This window comes from Sesamum indicum, linkage group LG9 (genome assembly GCF_026168435.1).
Source record: "Sesamum indicum cultivar Baizhima isolate 11 linkage group LG9, ASM2616843v1, whole genome shotgun sequence".
Lineage (NCBI taxonomy): Eukaryota > Viridiplantae > Streptophyta > Magnoliopsida > Lamiales > Pedaliaceae > Sesamum > Sesamum indicum.
The window spans coordinates 16,315,602-16,332,074 of record NC_142665.1 but is presented as its reverse complement, the minus strand read 5'-3'; the positions used below and the strand labels follow the sequence as shown (position 1 = coordinate 16,332,074).

General features: G+C 31.8%; 1 protein-coding gene and 1 non-coding gene across 2 annotated transcripts; both read left to right on the top strand.

Annotated features, from left to right (window-relative positions):
• The first annotated feature begins 6,087 nt into the window (after positions 1 to 6,087).
• Positions 6,088 to 7,957, top strand: LOC105178300 (7-deoxyloganetic acid glucosyl transferase). The gene is made up of 2 exons (XM_011101758.3): positions 6,088 to 6,828; positions 6,909 to 7,957. Exons 1-2 carry the CDS (start codon positions 6,309 to 6,311, stop codon positions 7,868 to 7,870), a joined length of 1,482 nt encoding a protein of 493 aa, XP_011100060.2. The 5' UTR covers positions 6,088 to 6,308; the 3' UTR covers positions 7,871 to 7,957.
• An 8,192-nt stretch (positions 7,958 to 16,149) lies between these two features.
• TRNAP-AGG (transfer RNA proline (anticodon AGG)) lies at positions 16,150 to 16,221 on the top strand. The gene has a single exon. It is a non-coding gene; the product is annotated as a tRNA-Pro (tRNA).
• The last annotated feature ends 252 nt before the right edge of the window (positions 16,222 to 16,473 follow it).

The window sequence follows — 16,473 nt, the reverse complement described above, 5'->3', positions numbered from 1 at the left end:
TATTATATTATATTTTAAATCATAATTTTTAATATATGTAAAATAGGTGAATAAGAAAATTGGAAACTCAAATTTCCAAAATTTAGAAAAAAAATTATTTATTTATATTAACTATGTTTAGGTTTGGGTCTTTGCCCCAAACCCACTTTGGACCCGCTCCTAGACCTCGACATATTTACAAATATTAACCTCGAATCCATCCTAAAACACATTTAATTGGACCCAAACTTGCCCCGTTGGAGCAGCACCAAGTTGGAACCCTGATTTACCTGAACCATCGTGATGCATAGGGAGGTCTCAACCTCTGATGTTCTGATACTTAAGTCAATTTTAGTACGAGATCAAAGAGTTAGAGTGACTTAATCCTAGGTCGTTAGAAGTATTTTTAAGGATCATATATCAAAACTTGTATGAACCAACATGTCGAAATATTCCCCCTCCTAATGTCCTAATACAACGAATGTAGTACCAATTTGTGAATCGTATTAATTCGAGTACAACTCGATCTAATAGAAAAGGATGCGGATCTTAATCCTATTTTGAAATTTTTGGGTCCTAAGGAGATATTTTTATCCTTTTAATAATTTCCCACCAATCATATATATGATTTATTATCTGTTTATTATATTAATACCGACTAGCCGCCACCCAAATGTTGCTTGTGTTCAACTCTTTCTGTACTTTTCTTCACAAGAAAACAAATGCTTGAAAGACAAATAGAATTGAAAATACAAATTTACAGTAACTTATATTTTTACATACAGTAGAAATATATTAAATAGTAGCCATTAATAGAAAATTACAACGATTTAAAAATAAAAATAAAAAGTAAAAAAAATATATTGAAGTTTGAATGTTTGATAAAATAGTTTAATATTTATAATTTGCCAATAAATTATAAATGCTTGGCACATAATTATTTATAATTTTTGACTTAAACAACTTAATTTAAATCATCTATAATTAAAAATTAGTTACAAATTGAAACACTCGTTTCAACTTATTTTCAAGAACGTCTATTTATTCAAAAAAAAAAATATTTTCAAGAATTAAGTTATAAATGTTTTTCTTAAACGATTGCAAATGCCCATATGATACATTTTAAACATTTTATGTGGAAAAGATGGGATCAATATTTTATAAACGGTGTAGAATATTTTGACATTATCTTCAGCATATTTTCTCAGTCAAATTACAGTTCAAAATCCACTGTTGATGTATTTGTTTTGTTTTATTGTGGGGGTGTGAGATTGTCTTGGGAAAATATATGAATGGTGAGTGCAGAATTGATGTTAACATATAATATATATATATATATATACAGGGTGAATAGCAATTTACTCCCTATGATATTGAAAATAATCACGTTGCTCCCTTATGTAAAAAGTATAGCAATTTATTTTCTTATATTTTTTAAAATTAAGCAATTTACCTCCTTATATAGGGAAGTAAATTGCTTTATTTTAAAAATTATAGGGAGGTAAATTGTTGTATTTTAAAAAATATAGGGAGGTAAATCGCTATTTATTTTTACATAAGGAAGTAATTTGTTCATTTGCGATATTACAAGGGAATTGCTTGTATTTTTTCCTATATATATAGTGGAGGATAGAATGAGGACAATATAATAAAGTAAAATAATAATTGGCACAAGTTCACAAGTAGGGAGACTCAATAGTCAACACTAAACAAAAAGTTTAATGATTATAGATTATTTTATTTATAAGATGTTTTACGTAAGAAACAAAATATAATGATTATAAATGATTTGATATATATATATATATTGACAATAGTAAAATTTGTTTGCATATTCAATTGTGTTTAAATCTTATTTGAAAATGTAAAATTTTCACTTTTTTCTGAATTTTGAGATTATACTTATACCCTTCCGAAAATTTATTGTTTGTTAGGATTTGAATGAAAAATATTGAGATTAAAAATAAAAACTGCATAAATTTCATATTTTACCCCCATTTAATATTTTTATGTAATAATTTTATACTTATGAAGAAAAAATATAATGATGTTATACATTGCAAAAATGTATATGATTGTTAAATGAGGGGTAAGATTAAAAAATTATGTAATTTTTTACTTACGTTAGTATTTCTATTCAAATCCTAACGGCAATGGCGGAGCTAGAAAAACAGTTTAACCTTATCATAATTTAATTAGTTACTTTTAAATTCGTCAAACGTCAAAAAAAATGATGATAAGATAAATTTGATGACATAAAAAAGTGAATGACAATTTTCATACTGTCACTAGCTATATATATATATATTTAGTTATAATAATTTTTATTCTGTCTCAATTATAAATTTTATAATTTCTATAGTGATTATAATCTTTTAGAACTCATTTGTTATTAGTAAAAATTAGTAACAAAAAATAGTACTTAGCATTGTTACTATAGACAATTAAATACATATATAACGATGACTTAGTAACAATAACGATTAATTTGTCATTATATTTTATTGTTATTTAGTTGTCAATATAGATGTATCACTAATTATTTATAGTAATAACTTCATACACAATAATTATGTAATGATAAAATTAAAATTATTGTCACTTAATATATTTCTTTAGCGTTAATTTTAAAATTATTACTTATATTTTGTTACTAGTATTCTATTTCTCTTTAATGAGGAATAAATTTGTACAATAATAATTGCAAATTAAATGCTATATATAATAGTACTATAATTAGTAAAAATTATAGAAAATAGGAATTTTTTTTGGTTTGGGGGGGAGGGGTTAATTTAATATATAAAATTTGAGAATCGAGCCCTATCGGCCTTTAGGGCTTGACACGGGTTGGCTTCACCCCTGCCTAGAAAGGGTTCATATTTAAATCGAGAATTTTCATAAAGAGTGTAAGTGTAATTTCAAAATTTATTTGAGAAAAAGTGTAGTTAAATATTTTCAAATGAGATTTAAATATAATTAAATTTATTTATTTATTTGGATGAAAAAAATTATTATTACAACCAAACACTACCTTGACTTGATTGAATGGAATGAGATGAAACATATGTGACTTGAGAGTTGAAGCTGAGGAATTTTTGTGAGGACTTGTCTGGTTTCTGAAAAGAAGCATCTGACCCCTCTCCGTGTTGCTGTGTTCTTCACTTGTATAATTTGAAAATGATTTTTATATTTTGATGTGATATTGTTAATTGACGCTCATTTACTAACTATATGAGCTCAAATATTCAATTAGTACTTAATTTTGTTTTTTCCCAGTGTCAGTATACCTTATTGATTCGGTTCGATTCTACACAACCTTGATCAACGACCGCGATCTAAGCCACGTCACTTTCTCAGATCTGAGATAAGGCTTGAGGATAAAACAAGAAAGTTAAGCTAGTCGAGTTCATTCCCGACGACGACACTCCGATGCTTAAATTAAGTGGTGATCGAATGAAAATAATACGATCTCAATATGCGACTTAAGTTAGTAGTTGTGAAATTACCTCCTCTCAGTATAGCATGGGGTATTTGTAGGACTTATACGGGTCCCACTACCTGACACGTGTCATTTTCCAGACCATCCATGCATTGACTAAGCATTGTCTTGCGGTTCCACCTGTCTGGTTTAGTATATGGGTTGGATCCGAACAACTTGACCCGGCTGCTAGCTCCATGACCCGAAGTGACCAACGACCTCCTCTACAACTTCTGATGAAATGTCCATCTTGCCCTTAATAAAAGATTTTCTTTCTGTATTTTGGCAATAAGATCCTTATCACTTATTCTTTTGCTTGTTGGGGAGAGAAAACAAAGCCAAGTATTAGCTTTATATTTCTATTCTTAAAATTAGGTAAAATATAATATACAATTGAAAACATGAAGCACAATCGAAAATTGCCCGTCTGGAGGAACAAGGTGGAAGGGGGTTAAATGATGCTTCTTCAAAATATTAAGGTATTTTTTTATTTATTTTTTTTAATTTAGAAAGTTTTGTGCCTGTTTTATTTTCCACAAGGAGCAGCTTGGATTTTTTCCTTCACAAGAAGAGCACCTTTTTCGTATATCCCCCTTTTTCTCTGTTTTTTTAGTATTTAATTTTATTTATTTATTTATTAATTTAACTTCGAGAAAAATATCATTTTTGATCTCATAATTCACATCCTGTTCACTTTTGGTTCCAGTGATCATAGGAATCTCAACTTAAAGATATAATATTATATTTGTTGTGAAAACAGTGTGATTTGTGTTTATAATCATATTTCAGAATAATTTTATATATAAAATATCATTATATAAGTTATCACAGTTACATATAATATGGAAATGAACGAAATAAAATTAGAAATTAGAAAAGCTCCACTGATGGAGAGTCACGACACTTGTCGCTGACCTAAAGCCATGATTGCCTCCTCATGTGCAGGTTTTAACGGTTAACCATGACTCCAAGATAAAACCCCATTAGCTCTCAGTAGTATGTCATCCCATGTGCACGACCACGAGGAGACTAGAAACTAATCCACAGTCACGTTGCAAAAACTCTAGAAATACTCGTGGGAGTATAAAATATTTCTCAACTCATAAGCTATATAAAATCTAATGGCTCTTTAAATAGTTGTAAAAATTTGACCGTTATAAAATATTAAGTGGTCTAATTAAAACTCATAATATTATAATAAATCTAATTATAAATAGGTCACATAAATATATAAAATATAACTGTCAAATACTTATTAAACCTTATAAAATCACAATTAAATTATTATAATAATGGGGCCATAAATCTCAAATAAGTATCAAATTAAACTGGCACATTAACATCAAATAAAATGTTAGAAATAATTTGACAATGTAGAAAAATTTAAAGCTTATTTCCAACAATCCCCCACAAGATTTAAGATTTTTGAAATTAAAATATGAAATAAAATAGTTGGCAACTTATACCGTGCAATCATTGCATGTGTCTTTCAGGCTTAAACATACACTTAGTGTTGAAAATTTTATTTGAAAAACTGTAACCGGACCTCTACTTCGACAAAAGTATCAATAAACGCATACTTATTCATCGGGTTCAAAAAAGTTGCATATCCCGATCCTTCTTAATTGTCAATACCGTCTCCCTCCTTTGTCCAAGTTAAATGTTATATATTTAAAAAAATATATGTAACTTAAAATCATTCCTATCAAATACAAGTTCTTCAAACAAAATTATTCTAATTCAACAAATCTAGTACTACGAGAAATTTGCATAAATTCGAACGAAGAACGATCATAACTTACAGAACCATTTGTATTAATATGTTGACCTCCAAAATATATAACAATATCAACAGTGTTTTGCTCTATCATATCTTCACAACAAAATAAAATACACATCAAAATTAAAATTTTCAATATTATTATAATAAGAATATTCAAATGAACAAATAATAGAAAATTTTATTAAATAACTTACTATAAACCTTTTTAATCATAAATATTCAACTTGGAGCAACTGGAGAATAATGCATTTATTAGGGGCACAAGGAATGTAAACAGAGATGCCTTGAGTGTGTTATTACTGAAACACAAACTCAACGAGAATGAAGTCCGAAGTTTATAGGCAAAAAAACCGCAATAAAAAATCACGGTGCTGTTCAATACCAAAAAAAAATTATTGGGTTGAGGCACCACTATAACTACCAATAGTGCCACAAAAAAAGGTGCGGTAGCACAACTGTTACAGGTAGCAGTGCTGCAGCAAAAGCAGCCTACATCAGTAGGCTGCTTTTTGATCGATTTTTTTCACTTAGAATTGCGTTCTTTGATCGCGAATTTGTCAATTCTTTTTTTCTTTTTATCCAAATTGGCACCATGATATGATGTTGTGGTGCCATAAATTTTTATTTTTATTTTTTTAAAAAGTTGGCAATGCTGCCTATATCTCTACTACCCTCAAAACAACACCAATTTTGTAATTTTTTTTGGCATTATTAAAATAATTTTGCCGAGTGATCATTTTTTTTCCTAGTGTATCTTGTTACTTATTTTTCCTCACGTTAACTCTTTCCTCATTTCGATATATAGACCTCACATTATCAAGGCCCCTCGCTCTTGCTTTACACGAGCTTGTCCAAATTAGTAATTTAAAAATGCCCATGTGCACCAGGAAAAGCTCAGTTGCAGAGCCGTCAGCCACACATTCGTCCTCTCTGCAAATCCTCAGTATTAATCAACGACCATTCCCCATTTCCACTGTCATCCAACATTCTTCCTTGACAAGTTCCCGCCGCCAGTATCCGCCGGAGTATTAGATTTTTCAATTTGAGAAACGGCCGGAGGTGTTGGAGATGGGCACAAACACTGAACTGCCGCCGCACGTCCTCATCTTCCCTTTACCGATGCAGGGTCACATCAACTCCATGCTGAAGCTGGCGGAGCTCTTCTGCCTCTCCAACCTCCATGTCACCATGCTCCTCTCCGAGTACACCCATGGCCGCCTCCGCCGCCATGCCAACATCGAGTCCCGCTTCTCCCGCTACCCTGGTTTCCGCGTTGCCACCATCCCCGACGGCCTCCCGGAAGACCATCCCCGTGTCGGCGAGCGGACCATGGAGATTGTCATGAGCCTTTTGAAAGTAGGTGGAGCTGAGTTCCGCAAACTGATGGAGACCACTGATGCCCTGAGCGATGGCGGAGCTAGGCGGCGCGTCACCTGCCTCATCATGGATGGGGTGTTGAGTTTTGCTGTTCCGGTGGCTGAAGAAATGGGGATTCCCTTCATTTATTTCAGGACCGTCGGAGCTTGCTCCTTCTGGGCTAATTTCTGTTTCAAAGACGTCATCGAAGCTGGAGAGGCCCCCCTGAAAGGTAATTTTTCCTATTCCCACTGGTTCTTCTCTTTATTGTTTTGTTCAAGTTCATAGCCCTTTCTATATCTGATTGAGTAGGTAAAGATGAGGGCAAACACGAATACTGGAAGAAAGAAGAATTGGACTTAATGGTAACAAGTGTGCCGGGAATGGAGGGCTATCTTCGGCGACGCGATCTTCCAGCGTTTTGCCGAGTAAACGATGTTAATGACCCTGGATTTCAGACCATCATAAGGGAGACTAGACGAACAGCTCTCTCCAGGGGACTCATTCTCAATTCATTTGAAGATCTGGAAGGCCCAATTCTTGATCAAATCCGTAAACCAATTCCCAATTTGTATTCAATTGGTCCTCTACACACTCATCTAAAGGCCCGATTAGAGTCCCAAAAGAGTGAAGAATCATCGCTGCCTTCAAGCAGCTTCTATGAGGAAGATCGCAGCTCTATGTCCTGGCTCGACTCCCAGCCGCCCAAATCTGTGTTGTATGTGAGCTTTGGAAGTGTCACGCTGTTAACAAGGGACGAGCTGTTGGAGTTTTGGTATGGACTGGTGAACAGTGGGCACAAGTTCCTGTGGGTCATGAGGCCGGATTCCATCGTAGGAGACAATAAAGACAATCCAATTCCGGCGGAGTTGGAGGAAGCCACGAAAGAAAGAGGGTATTTGGTGGGATGGGTGCCGCAAAATGAGGTCTTGGCCCATCCGTCGGTGGGTGCATTTTTCACGCACAGCGGATGGAATTCGACTCTCGAAGGTATTGCAGCAGGAATGCCGATGATCTGCTGGCCTTATTTTGCCGATCAGACAATAAATAGCCGGTTCGTTAGCGAGGTCTGGAAAGTGGGATTGGACATGAAGGATAGTTGTGACAGGGTGATTGTTGAGAAGACGGTTAGGGATATAATGGAGGTGAGGAGGGATGAGTTCTTGGAGAGGGCTCTGCATATGGCGGAATTGGCAAAGAAGTCTATCAGTGAAGGAGGAACTTCCTACACAAATTTGAATAGGTTGATTGAGTTTATAAGGTCTTCGGTTTAGTGGGTTTGACTGAGAAATTTTATCATACATTCGGTGCTCTAAATTCTCTCTTTTCTCAGAAAAAATATCATTTTTTTGGTGTCGTTAGTGTGACTGTGTTGCCTCATTTGTGGTGCACATATCAACTTTTCTTATATTTAATTTATCAATGTAAGTTTAAAAATTATCGTAAAATACAGTAAAATCTTTATAAATTAATACTCTATAAATTAATAAATTTCTTAAAATAATAAAATCTTTTGGTCCGGACTTGGGCCTTTTATAAAAAATCATCAAATTCGATAAGATAATAAGATAATAATTTTTCGAAAAATTCCTTTATAGATATTAGGTCCCATTAAAACTCTAAATTAATAATTCATAAATATTATAATTATAAATATTATTGTAATTTGCTAAAATATGAAGTCTGTAATGCTTTACACATTTGATCATTCATGGATGATTTTGTGATGCCTTTTAGATGAGAAGACATGGTTGGGTGTTATGAATTATTTTATTTCATATTGAGATTTATATAGTATATTTTTCATTCATCATGCATGAATTTATTTAATTGGCTATAATAGTTATTTAAGTGCAACGAATTAATGTAAATATGTATATTTAAGTAATTACAATGAATTGATACATGCGTCTATGAATATAATAGTTAATTGTATACAATGAATTGATATTATACATGAATATATTTAATTAGTTACAAAGAATTGATTGATGCATGAATATAATCAATGAAACATATATGAATTCATTTATTTTCAATACATATGTACTAAATTTGCTGAATTTAAAAAGTCTCTCTTTTAATTAATAAAATATTAATTTATCGATAAATTAATATCTCTCTAAATTAATAAAATTTCATGGTCCCAAGATTATAAATTTATAGAGGTTTTACTGTATAATGGCTCGAACCAAATTGGCCTGGGCCCAAAATATCTCCTAGACGGCTAAATAAATCATAGGGCCCAAACCCTTAAATCGGCCACCTGACCCGGTTACCTAACCCACCAAGTTTGCCCTGTTTGCTGACCTTTTTAAATACTGCTCTCTCTCTCTCTCTCTCTCTCTCTCTCTTTCTCTCTCTCTCTCTCATAACCCTAACCCTAATTCCCCAAGCGCCGTCTGTTTCTTTCATTCTCTCTTTGACCCTTTGGGTTCTCCCGCTTTACCTCTGGTTTTCCCACCATCGATTCTTTCTCTAATGTTTGCCTTTGCCCATTTAATGGCCAACCTCTTTAATGGCTGGTGAGGAAATGATTTGGGGGATAATGGAAGCAAAAAAGTAAAAACCCTCTTCTCCCTCTATCTACTTCACTAACCTGTTCTTCATGTTCTATACTTGAAGGCACAAGGTTAATCTGATAGCCTTTGTAGCGCTGTGAGTAAAAGCCTTTGTGGCATACCTTGGTGGTTCAGTGGTTTAAAACTTTTGTGGCTTGCCTTGGTGGCTCTATGATTTAGCAACCGTGATATTCTAGGTTGTTGGCCTTTGGATCGAGGCTATCTAAGCCTATTTTACAGTTTTATATTATATGCATTCTTTATCTTTAATCCTGCAGTTTTTAGGTTTAAGTTTAGTATTATTCTTTATATTTGTAAAGTTTGTAATTAATTTGTATAAGGGTTTTTTCAACCCGTAGAAAAATTATAATTCTTTGATTCTTTCTGTATCATTCCTGGAGCTTGGTAACCGATCTATACCCAATAATGGTATTAGAGCCTTGGGTTAAGTCTCTGATCCCTTCGCCACTTATATGGTAATATTGTTCCTATCCTTATCTCTTTTGTTCTGTAGCTCTTACTGTTATCCCCTTGCCCTAGATCATAACCTTGCTACTGTCCTTACTTGGCCGAGCTCCTGAAGCCGTCGGGTATCTGGCTTGAGGGGTAGATAAGGCTCCAAGTTATTGTTTTTTGCTGTGTGATTATTCTGCTATTCTTTGTTTTGGGTTTATTCTTGTTGGTTACTCTGTTTAAAATGGTTGGATATAATTTGCAACCATTTGATGATAAGTCTAATTTTTCTATATGGCAAAAAAAAAAATGAAAGAAATTTTGATACAACAAAAAGTGTTTAAAGCCATTTATGAAAAATATGCTGAAAATATTTCTGATGAAAAAAAGGCTTGAAAACGATGAGTATGCATACTCCTCTATTATTATGAATTTGTCTGACTCTGTGATAAGAAAAGTAGGAAAACAAAATACTGCTGAAGAACTTTGAAAAAAACTTGAAGAACTCTATATTGAAGCCTCTCTTCCCAGTAAACTGTTTTTGCTTGAAAAGTTCTTTAGATATAAACTTGATTTATCTAAAAACATTAAAGAAAATCTTGATGATTTTACCAAGTTAATTCAAGATATAAAGTTAACAGGAGATAAAAATATAGATGAATATTCACCCATTGTATTGCTAAATGCTATACCAGAATCTTATGGAGATGTAAAAGATGCTATTAAGTATGGTAGGGATAATGTCAATCTTTAACCTGTAATCAATGGTCTTAAAAGTAAAGAAATAGATTTAAAAACAAATCAACCTAGTCAAAGCCATAATGAAGTTAATTATGTTAGAGGAAGAACTAACAACAGGAACTCTAATTATAAGTTTAGAAAACACGGTAAGAGTAGAAGTAGAAGCAGAGGAAGAAGCTCATCTAGGTCTAAATATTATGAAGATAAAGGGGGTGAAGAAAAAAAAAATTCTAAAAAAGACTTTAGATGCTATAATTGTGGAAACAGAGGTCGTTTTATTAAAAACTGAAAGAAGCCTAAGAAAAATTTTCAAAAGGATTCTGCCAACATAATTGAGGAAACATCTGATGAAGTTTACATCATTGCTGATATTAATTCTGTAACAAATTCCTTAAATATATTTGAATGGCTTATTGACTCTGGTGCGCATTTCATATGACTCCTTACAAAGAAATTTTGATGAATTATAAACTTGAAAGATTAGGATCTGTCTCTTTGGCAAATAAAAAATTATGTGATGTCCATGGATTAGGAGATGTCTGCTTAACCTTTGAAAATGACTCTAAATTAACCCTTAAAAATGTAAGGCATGTCCCTGATTTAGTTCATAACTTAATCTCATGCTCTGTCCTAGAGGAAGAAGGGCTTGAGAGGAGATGGGGGAAAAGGGATCATGAAAATTATGAAGGGATCACTTACCATTTTTAAAGCAGAAAGAAAAAGAAATCTCTATTTATGTATTGTTACATATGACTCTTTTGCTGGCTCTATTTTAAAAGAAAATAGAACTGAGCTATGGCATAAGAGCTTAGGTCATATTAGTCATCGAGGTCTTGAACTGTTCCATAAAAATAGTTTCTTAAATGAAAAACCAATGAACCTAAGTTTCTGTGATGAATGCATACTAGGAAAACATCATAGGTTGCATTTTCCTTCATCACCCCCTAAACCCATATCTTCAAACTGCATTCTTGATTATGTGCATGTAAATGTATGGGGACCTGCAAATATTAAAACTCATGGAGGAAATAAATACTTCTTATCCATTATTGATAACATTTATAGAAAGGTTTTTGTTTTTCTAATGAAACAAAAATCTGAACTCTTCGAAAAATTTCAAAACTGGAAAATTTTGGTTGAAAATCAAACAGGAAGAAAACTTAAAGTTTTACGAACTGATAATGGAAATTTTTCAATAAACAGTTTTTTGATTTATGTGCTAAATTTAAAATTAAAAGACATAAAACTACTCCCTATACCCCTCAACAGAATGGTGTTGCAGAAAGAATGAACAGAACATTGCTTAATAAAGTCAGGTGTTTAATTATTAGTTTTGGATTACCAAAATCTTTTTGGGGTGAAGTTTTATTAACTGTTGCATACTTAATAAATAGGTCTCCTTCTGTGCCTTTACTTGGTAGGATTCCTGAAAATGTATGGATAAATTATGATGTTGATCTTTCTTCTCTTTGCATTTTGGTTGCTCTGTATTCTGTTTGATAAATGGTGATAAGTTGGATCCTAAATCCCAAAGATGTGTGTTTATTGGCTATCCTGGAGGTGTTAAGGGTTATAGGCTTTGGCTTAGAAGCCAGCCTGGTTTTAAAGTGTTAATTAGCAGAGATATAATTTTCAATGAATCTGAAATGCCATGTCTTTCAAATACATAAAAACATACTGAAAATTATAACATAGAAAGTATCTTTAATAAGGTGGAAGAAACTAGAGAGGATAACCAACAAAGGGTAGAAGAAAGAGAAGAAAATCAATAAATTACAGAAAATAAAAATGAGCTTTATGAAATTAATAAAATTAATAATTATCAACTAGCAAGAGATAGACAACGTAGAGAACGTAGGGTTCCCTCTAAATTTAAAGATTTTCATCTAGCTCTAAACATAGAAAGTTTTGAACCAACTACTTATAAAGAGGCTATAGAAAGAACTAATTCAAAATAATGGATTTCAGTTATGAATGAAGAAATTAAGTCTTTAAAAGATAATAAGACTTGGGTTCTAGTTCCAAAATCAAAAAATGCTTCTATTATAGACTGTAAATGAATTTTCAAAATCAAACAAGAAAATAATTTCACTCGTTTTAAAGCTAGGTTAGTAGCAAAAGGCTTCACTCAAAAACAATGAATTGACTACACTGAAATTTTTTCTCCTGTAGTAAAATTTACCACTGTGCGCATTATTCTTGCCCTAGTTGCTCAGTTTAATTGGATCTAAAACAAATGGATGTTAAAACCGCTTTCCTGTATGGAGACTTGGATGAACAAAATCTACATAAATCAACCCTATGATTTTATTGATAATAAAAACCCTAGTTCTGTATGCTTACTGAAAAAAATTTTATATGGTTTAAAAAAGTCTCCTAGGCAATGGAATAAGAAATTTGATCATTTCATGCACTCCCTAAATTTTCAAAAGAGTGCTTATGATCCCTGTCTTTATTACAAATATGAAAATAATATTCCTCTATTTCTTGTGCTCTATGTGGATGATATGTTAATAGTATAGTTGAAGTTTGAGTATGATTGAATGTCTTCAAAAGAATCTATGTAAAAACTTTGAAATGAAAAACCTTGGTGATGCCAAGAAAATTTTGGGCATGTCCATGATAGAGATAGAAACAAGTCCACAATTTTCTTAAACAAAAAATCTTACTTGAATACTGTGCTTGAAAAATTCTCTATGTCAAATTCAAAGCCTCTTCTGATCCCTTGGCTTCACATTTTCAATTGTGTAAAGATCAAAGTCCAAAAACAGATCTTGAAAAAGAACACATGAAAAATATTCCATATGCAACTGCCATAGGTTCAATAATGTATTTAATGGTTAGCACCAGACCTAATATTGCATATGCAGTAAGCTGTTTAAGTAAATACATGTCTAATCCTGGTATTCCTCATTGGGAAGCTCTAAAATGACTTCTTAGATATTTAAATGGCACTTTAAATTCTAGAATAACATTTTCCAAAAAACCCTGATGGTGTTAAACTAGTAGGATATTTAGATTCCAATTATGATAATGATAGAGACAGTAGAAAATTCACTACTTCTTATGTGTTTACTTTGTGTGGTGCTTGTATTAGTTGAAAATCCCAACTCCAAAATATTGTTGCATTTCCACAACTGAGGCGGAATATATAGCCACAACTGAAGCTATTAAAGAAGCTATCTGGCTTAAAGGGCTAGTTAAAGAAATTGATTTTCTAGAACAAAAACTTACAGTTTTCTCTGATAGTCAATCATGCATCTAATTATGCAAAAATCCTGTCTTTCATTATAGAACAAAGCATATTGATGTTAGGTACAATTTTATTAGAGATATTGTTAAGCAAGATATAATTAGTCTTGAAAAAATTAAATTTGAGAAAAAAAATCCAGCTTACCAATTTAAAAACTGCCTTGATATTCTTAACTTATAAACTGTATTGGTTCCTAATGTTTTCGTGCAGGTACTTGCAATGGGACCCAGTGTAACGACTGTGATGAAAGCCTTTTAAGATCCACCATCTTGGTTTAGACCAAGGTGGAAAATATAAAATATGATGGCACAAATCAAATTGGCCTTAGCCCAAAATATCTCTTGGATGGTTAAATAAATCACAGGGCCCAAACCCTTAAATGGGCCACCTGACCCGATTACCCGAACCACCAGGTTTGCCCCGTCTACTGACCTTTTAAATACTGCTCTCCTCTCTCTCGTCCCTCATAACCCTAACCCTAATTCACCAAGCGCCATCTGTTTCTCTCATTCTCTCTCTGACCGTTTGGGTTCTCCTGCTTCACCTCTGGTTTTTCCCACTATCGATTCTTTTTCCAATGTTTGCCTCCAACCATTTAATGGACAACCTCTTTAAATGGCTGGTGAGGAAATGGTTTGGGCGATAACGGAAACAGAAAAGTAAAAACCCTCTTCTCCCTCTATCTATTTCACTAACATGTTCTTCATGTTCTATACTTGAAGGTACGAGCTTAATATGATAGCCTTGTGGCCTTGCCTTTGTGGTACTGTGAGTAAAACCCTTTGTGGCCTTGCCTTTGGAGTACTGTGAGTAAAAGCCTTTGTGGCATACCTTGGTGGTTCAGTGATTTAAAGTCTTTGTGGCTTGTCTTGGTGGCTCTGTGATTTAACAACAGTGATATTCTGGATTGTTGGCCTTTGGATTGAGGCTATCTGAGCCTATTTTACGGTTTTATGTTATATGCATTCTTTATCTTTAATCCTGGATTTATTAGGTTTAAATTTAGTATTATTCTTTATATTTGTAAAGCTTATAATTAATTTGTATAAGGGTTTCTTCAACCGTACAAAAGTTGTAATTATTTGATTCTTTCTGTATCATTCCTGGAGCTTGGTGATCGATCTATATCCAACAATTATGTTTTTCTTCAATTTTTCCACTAATGTTAGCAAATTCTATTAGCAAGATTAATAGTTGGATCTATTTATTAAATGATATAAATGATAAGTATTCGATGTGATTTTTTAAATTAAAAAAAATTATCTATAATTAGACAATACTTCATAAAAGACTACTGTAATTATTTATTTATTTTGAGAAGAAGGAATTAGGGGTGGCAGTGGACTGGGTTTTGTCGGGTCGCATACATGATTTTATCAAATAATATATTTTATTACATTACACAAACTCGATAAAATTTAGTACCCATCAAAATCAGGTAACTAAAATCGCATACCCACAATTTTTCTTTTTTTATATTTTTATAATTTAAATATGAAGGAACATAGGGGTAACAAAAAGTATTTAAAAGCATTTTTTTTCAGATGCACGCGTCCAATTTGAGATCGGCCTAGCTAGTCTTTAATATAATAATTTAATAATAAAGTACAACAAAAAATATTACTTTATTATTTATTTGAAACTTTTAAAAAATGCTTGAGTTTTAATTAGTTATTATATTTCAAAAAGTATAATTTATTCCCTTTTATATTTTTTTTAAAACTTAACCTTCCTTCTCTCTCTCTTTTTATTGAATGTCTGTTTCAACTTTCTGCTTTATATGAATATGAAAAAAAAATATTCTAGAAAAAATATATTTCAGTAAGTATTAAACGATTTCTTTATTTTTTGTAATTGTTCAAAAGCTAAAATATTAAAATAAAAATAACTTAAAAAATGATAGTTTTAATGGTGTTTATATATTTAATTAATTATATTTTATGATTCCTTCAACCAAATATTATATTATATTATTACATAAGATATCACACATACAATACTTTAAACCAAACACTATACAATGGATGATCATGGGATTAATTACTATTTTATTTTCTATCCCATCAAATTCCATCATGCCTAATTCTATTACACGAACCAAACAAGGCTTAAGGTATGATTTTCTTGTACAAATTATTCATATTTTTTGTTATAATTACAGAAACCACTCGTAAAAGCTACAAAATATTGGTAATTTGTATAATGATATTAACATTTCTTGGAGTGTATGTTTAACTTTTAAAAAAATAGAGGTAATGTTTAAATATGCACAACACGTGATGTTTTTCCGACAGAAAAATTGTAAAGAAAAGTCATACATGGCAAAATGCAAAAATTTTTATAAAGTTGAGATGATAAGTCGATATAAAAAAAATTGTGATGGCAAAGTGTACAAATGGTATAGTTCAGATAGAAAAATATAATTTACCCAAATTATTATAATAATAATAATAATAAAATAAAATTAAAATTTATATATTAAAAGGAAAACTAAAGTAGCTAGCATAAGGTTTTAAATGTAGTAGTTACGAGTATCACATGAAAAGGGCATTTGGTCTAGTGGTATGATTCTCGCTTAGGGTGCGAGAGGTCCCGAGTTCAATTCTCGGAATGCCCCTTTCTGACAGAAATGCTTTTTTGGTTTCAATTATAGCTATGCTCCATTTCGTTTCAATTTGAGATTTGCACTTCATGTTTAGCATTTGGCTAATTACACACTTAAAATTAAGTTTATTATAATTATAAATAATTACTTATTATTTGAAAAATTATAAATATTTTCTTAAATAAAAAATAATTTATAGTTCCTAAACGATTAGCTAGATATTATTAATTTACTCTTGCTAAAATTTTTAAAAAAATTGAGGTT

Bases quoted from the DNA above. Each gene is read 5' to 3' on its own strand.
- LOC105178300 (XM_011101758.3), top strand. From the start codon at position 6,309: ATGGGCACAAACACTGAACTGCCGCCGCACGTCCTCATCTTCCCTTTA. The intron at 6,829-6,908 runs GTAATTTTTCCT...CTGATTGAGTAG, and splicing joins TGGAGAGGCCCCCCTGAAAG to GTAAAGATGAGGGCAAACAC.